This window comes from Drosophila ananassae, chromosome 2L, assembly GCF_017639315.1.
Source record: "Drosophila ananassae strain 14024-0371.13 chromosome 2L, ASM1763931v2, whole genome shotgun sequence".
Lineage (NCBI taxonomy): Eukaryota > Metazoa > Arthropoda > Insecta > Diptera > Drosophilidae > Drosophila > Drosophila ananassae.
The window spans coordinates 18,078,378-18,084,674 of NC_057927.1; the positions used below are offsets into that span (position 1 = coordinate 18,078,378).

General features: G+C 42.4%; 1 protein-coding gene across 1 annotated transcript; it reads left to right on the forward strand.

The window, feature by feature from the left end:
• The first annotated feature begins 4,896 nt into the window (after nt 1-4,896).
• Nucleotides 4,897-5,281, forward strand: LOC26515464 (peptide tarsal-less AA). The gene has a single exon (XM_044714196.1). The coding sequence runs from the start codon at nt 5,042-5,044 to the stop codon at nt 5,138-5,140; it is 99 nt and encodes a 32-aa protein (XP_044570131.1). The 5' UTR covers nt 4,897-5,041; the 3' UTR covers nt 5,141-5,281.
• Nucleotides 5,282-6,297: the final 1,016 nt, after the last annotated feature.

Consider the following 6,297-nt stretch of genomic DNA (forward strand, 5'->3'; position numbering starts at 1 on the left):
AGCTTAGAATCAAAGGCAGTTGTTGTTCTGATACTCTTCTGAAGGGTATATTAGCTTCTAAATAGGCTTGAAATTCTCCAGATTTGGCCACAGATAAATGGAATTTTCCAACCGCACCATTAGTTCGGACAATCAAGTTAGATAACTGAATATATAGGCCAGCTTTATTAACTGAAAATCATCTCTGAACCTCTGCCAGAGTATTTCCAGTTTCGATAACCAAAGTTAGTAGCCAGGCTCGTTGTTTTTCTCGTTGCCGGCTCTGTTTTCATAAATAATTTTGCGTAAGCTGCGCCAACACATGGTGAAAGATGCCAAGACTGCTTACGTGCCAGCGAGCAGCATTCGAGCAGCAGCAACATCAAGAGATACAGATACCGGAGGAGTATCTGCAAGATACGCGGCTGATGCGCAAACAGGCCAATGACCGTTTGACCGCTGTGTGTAATGATCGACGGTCCGTCCATATGCGAATAGTGGCCCGGTCCATCCATATGCAGATTCTTATGCACCGCTCGTCGGGCGTCGAGCTCATATTGGTGCCATTAACGGAGACTGACCCGCCAGCGCACTTACCTAATATCCTTCCACTACCGTTCTTTCATTGAGTTTCGGCAATTGCCGTTGCCAGCCGAAACTCTAGCGAAATGGCAAAGGGATTTGCATTTCGGAGTCTCTGCGTCAGTGCGTCTGTTATGAACAGATCGATCGGATCGATCGCTCCGTTTAGCATATTCAATACCCCAATACCCAGGACGCATTAACATATTCGCCAGTCATTACAAGCGAAACGGACTCGGGCAATTCGCTGGGCCGGGTGGGTGTTTGGAAATCGAGGAAAAGTTCCATCACAGTCACGTTTAGTTGATTTAATTCGTTGGCCAAATCTGGAGTAAAAGTTCACAATTTAATTTATACTGGTGCGCGAATTGTTTCCCTAAAGCACGTGGATGGCAACGATTCCTGGTAAAAAAAAGCAGGTGAATAAAATGCCTCATCGAAGTCATCAACTCGAATCATATTGACATCAATTCGAGTAAAAATTGTATTAAAAATTAGAACATGCATGCAGCTGACAAGATCTTACCACGAAATCTAATCACCAAAGTGGGTCAACTGGACCAAGTTTGCAGTTTACTGTTAACTTTGGCCACTTGGCCTGGCCTGGCACGGAGCTTATTAAGTATGTGAAGTGATTGGAGACAGTTAAGTGGACTGGCCTGGAGCAAGCCAGTTACCAATTGGCATTAGCCATTGCTGGCCAAGAGCAAGTCCAAGCCCAATGGCACACGAAAGCTCAAACTGTCAACGCGGCAGCGACAGGCAACAATAACAAGTTTCTGGCATTGCAAATGCGATTTATGAAAAACAAACAACCCAAAAAAATAAATAAAAAAATATAAATGTGCAAGAAAAACTGCAGTATTGCATGGCCAAGTCCAAGAGCAAGAAAAGTCAGCGGAAAAATACTGTTAAATGTGCACAAAACGAAATAAACAAGCAAATGGCCAAACGTCGGAACATTGACCCAAATTTTTAAAAAATATCCAAGACCGTTTGGAGGTTTAAGATTCTTTTTTTCCATTTAAGTTTGTTGGCTGGGATCTTGGCAAACATTGCATAAAAAACCACAACAGCAGCCGTCCTGGCTCCCAAAATGAATCGATCAAATTACAAAGCAAATGCGGCAGGGAAAGTGACTGATCAATGGGAAACTCAAGGAGGCGCGAGGGGGAAAACTAACTCACCGACTGACTGACAGTTGTGCCAACAAATGTTGGATGTGGCACGTGGCGCATTTCGGAAAACAAAAGGTGCAAAACGGAAAGGAAAACGAAAACCCAAACGATGCATAACGAATTCGTTAATAAAAAAGCAAAACTACGAGGAAAGTGAAAACTGAAAAGCGGAAGCGCCAAAATGCAGCGCATCCGGGCACCACTTAGAAAGGTAAATTTTAAATGGGGATCTCCATCCAGGTAATCCAAACAGATTAACGGCACTACCGGGAAATTTACACAAGGACCACTGTGAGTTATAGCGGCTTTACTTTTAAAACAAAAAAAATTTATTGAAATTTAATTTCTAGTCCTATAAACTATATTTTTTTATGCTTAGTTTAAAGTTAAAATAAATAATATTACTTTCTAGATCTCTATGTAACCTAGGGTTAAGGGATTCATATACAATTTAAAGGATTGCGCCGAAGGATGTGGCGATCATCTTACTAGCATCAGTCCAAGGTGTGTCCCTACCCCAGACCCGTGCCAAAGGGTTGCGACCCCCGCTCGTGCCAAGCAGCCGCCGCAGCTCGATCGAATTATCGTATTTTTTTGGTAACGTGCCGGAAGTCCTCCTGCCACTCCCGGCAGCCTTTCACATTTCAGTTTTTTACGTCGCTGTAATAAAACGAAAGGATTTATATTTCCTATTGTGCGACAGATGACACATCTTGTAATCTGCTCCTCAGCTCGCCTTCTGTTGGCCTCAACAGCTGACTTGGACGCAGTGGCACGCCAATTTTGGGTAAAAAATACGAGAATTTTGATAATTTCTGCAACACTTCGATGCTGCATTGTGCATTTCATTCTTTATTTGCAGCTACCGATCTCTGGATCTGCTTTTGTGAGTGGACCTGCCTCCGGTGTCGCATTTCGCGGAAGCACCCGTCGATGGGTCGGCCTGCTGACTCATGCCGAGCGTTTATCCTTTTTATGAGTCGGCAGTTGCGGCTTAAGCCTTTTGAGCCGAGCTGAGATGGACCGGCTTAGGCTACCGCAAATGTCACGTAAAGTGGGCAGTGGCCGTCGCGCCGCCGGCTCAAAGACCATTAATTTGGGACTTATGCCACATAAGGATATTAGCATTTTCGCAAGGATTTCCAGCGCCTTTGTTTGTCCAATGGCGACGGGTAAGACACTGAGTTAACATCTCTATTTAAACGACTACACTTGGAAAATATGAAGGCTTGAAGGGATTGAAGAGATGTCTTTGTGTTTAGAATAGCTATTTTGTGTTTTCAATTTACAAAATGTTTTCTATATTTTAGGAAGCTCTTTTTTTCAGTAATTGGAATAAATAAATTGTTAATAAAAATACTGTAGGAGTCGATTTTAAATCATACACTTCAGAGATTGTAATAATTTAGAGATTACAATGAGTCCTTTTAAAACCTACACATTACAGATTGAAATAATTTAGAGATAACAATACGAAACTCTTCTCTAATATAAAAATAAAACTCATAGTCATATCATAAGCAATGCCTCTTATTAAAAGTTTTGATTCATTATGAATATTCTTATATTTTATATAAAAGTTTTACAATGCAACAAATTTTATTAAAAAAATATTTTCTTGTTTTTACTAAGAATGGAAATTGAGATCCCCAATAAAGATTTCGAATTAATATGTTTCTTGATAATTTATTAAATATAAGATTTTTGCAGTGCTCTTTTTGGCCCGGACTAACCAGATTTAGCCAAGTCATGGCCATGAGATAAGCCTCAATTAGCTGCGGGCCAAAAAAAAAAGGTGGAGTCTTCTGCCTCAGGATCTCAAGCGGGGATCGTAAAACAGAGCACCAATGAGCAATAAGGACTACCTGGAGTCCCTGCACCCACACACTCGCACCGAAGGCACACAGATACCGGTAACACAAACACACTCTCTGATACACGCACACAACGATAGGAGCATAACGAGGGCACTCGATCGTGTCGCAGTTCGAGCAAAACAGCTGTTTCGTGAATGAAATCCAGGTGGGTGTGAGTTTGTACCTTCAAGAAAGAGAAAGAGCCAGTGCGAGTGGGGCGACCAGGGGGAGAAACAGAGAGCACACGTCGCTCTACCTGGTGATATGAATGAAAGTACAATCTCTCCCGCTCTCCCCAGACCCGGTAAGAGAGGTCGCAGGCTAAGAGTTGCCGAGCACCTGCCGTCTATCTTGCTCTTTTGCACTCGCTGCCGCTGCCGGCGTCGGCGTCGAGCATTTAAGCTTATAACTCGACATCGGCAGCGGCTCTCGAAGAGCAACTGAAAATCTCTGGAACTGAGAGATACACGGACACCAATACTATCAACAGAGAGTGCTCGGGTTGTGTCTGTGTGAAAAGCCGAAGCGGCTTCGGCCCCCGGGGGCTACCTGGCCGTAGTATTTAATACTACCAACTCTACCAACCCAAATCATAAGATCGACAACGTTCGACGAGTTCAGATCATCAGATCGTCAACTAAAAACAGCACCGATCTCGGCAGCTCTATAATTCACAAGCAAACAAATTATAAAACAGTCGAAAAGTCCGCTGATTTTTCACGTGGAAACCCCTGAACGCGCCCGCTTCGGTTTCATAAGTTATTAAAAATTCAAACAATCAACAAACTGTTTAACAAAAAGTATTTAATGGATTTTAAGTGTCAGTGACTCTTATATATAGACAACAACAACAAAAATACCCAAACACACACAAACGTGGCCGTATAATCAGCCAAAAAACCCAACAACAACAACAGCAACTGGTGGTGATAATAAAAGAACTTACAACAACACCGCCAAGAACCAGTATAAAGTTCAATATAAAGTCGATTCCAAATTAAACAAAGGAGATTCGACGGCCGAGGCAACAAAAAACAAGACTTGGTTTTGTCATTCACGTATTTTTGGTAAATACACGGCATTCGAAATGGCAGCCTACTTGGATCCCACTGGCCAGTACTGAAGGAGTGACACCTAAGCGACGCAAACCTTTTAGAAAACTCAAAAGACAAGTATCTCATCCAAGGACTTTCACAATGGCCGCTTATTTGGATCCCACTGGTCAATATTGAGGAAGGAGCCAAAGTCACAAGTATACTCTATAGGAAGCAAATTTCAAGTCATCCTCATCAGCAAAATGTCTCTGGCTCTGGACCCCACTGGCACCTACTAAGCCAACCTCTGTGAGAAACTAATTTGGCCAATACAAAAGGGCTAAATATCACAGACCAGAAACTACATTTTCGAATCAACCAAACCCCTCAAATCACACACCTCCACTGCAAAATGCTGGATCCCACAGGAACGTACAGGCGACCCCGCGACTCGCAGGACACACGCCAGAAGCGGCGCCAGGATTGCCTGGATCCAACCGGGCAGTACTGAGCCAATTCAGTGACAACTACCCCACTCCGCCTTTGCCTTATTCACAAAAATTTTGGGCATGATTGGGGGAGCGCGCTGGTTGCGCGTTCGCGGCCGCGAGGAGACTTCCAGCTGCCGGCGAAGAAGAAAGCTGGGGGATTCCCCTCACCGATCGCTGCTAAATTTTGTATTTATGTAGTTTGTGTAGCTTACCAGACCTATTATATTAATTATTTATTATTATCATATGATTTAAATTAAATATTTGTTCATTACTGTTCACAAACCAGAGAAGCACACACATATCCTATATATCCTATATTATCACACCATATATGTTATATATATTATATATACTTGTAATTGTTTCTCGAAGATGAAAGAAATTATGCAAAGAGTATTACATTTAGTGTCATATTTCCCGAGCAAATCTTCATTTGTTTAAATTATAATTTTTATTTATTGCCAACATTTTGTGTAATGTTCATTTTTGCTACGTTTTCTCTTTGACTATTTTGTTGTACATTTCGCCTGAGAAAAGGCCGAGCTGAGAAAATCATTCGGAACACGAAAATTTGTTTAGATTTTAAGCATATTAAGCTATTTATATGTCTACACCTTCGACAAACATCCAGACACCCATACAAAAGCCAACTCATACCCATCAAAATATAATATTAAACGAAAACCATATTTAAAACTGAAAATTTTGAGTGCATTTTTCCTTTTCCACTGGACATCCGTCCGATCTACGCGTCTTGTAGCCGGACCAGCGCCCAAGCCACAGGCGCACAAAATTGTCGCATTAAATTACAAGATTTTCCAGATACACAGATACTCCGGCACACACACTTAGCGACAGATATAGATGCAGGCATCTGATCTCTGGGGGCTCTGCCGCAGACAAATTGCTGCCGGGGGGAGCGTAAAATATGATTTTCCAAACGGCCAGCGCATATTTGATGAATCTGTGGGCATTAATTAATGTCACTGGGCGGTCGCCGCCGGCCAAGCTGCTGGAAAATGATCAATAAAAATTGAAAAGCCCCGGATGGGGTAGGAGGCTACAAAAAACACAAAACACAACTTCAAAAATAACGCCAAAGAGCGCTGCGCTGTATTGCATGCAATGCTAATGCGGAAGTAAAAGTTCAATGTTCGTTTGTGCTCCACAAGTG

What these genes read in the sequence shown, in the direction of transcription:
- LOC26515464 (XM_044714196.1), top strand. Translation starts at nt 5,042, where the DNA reads ATGCTGGATCCCACAGGAACGTACAGGCGACCCCGCGACTCGCAGGAC.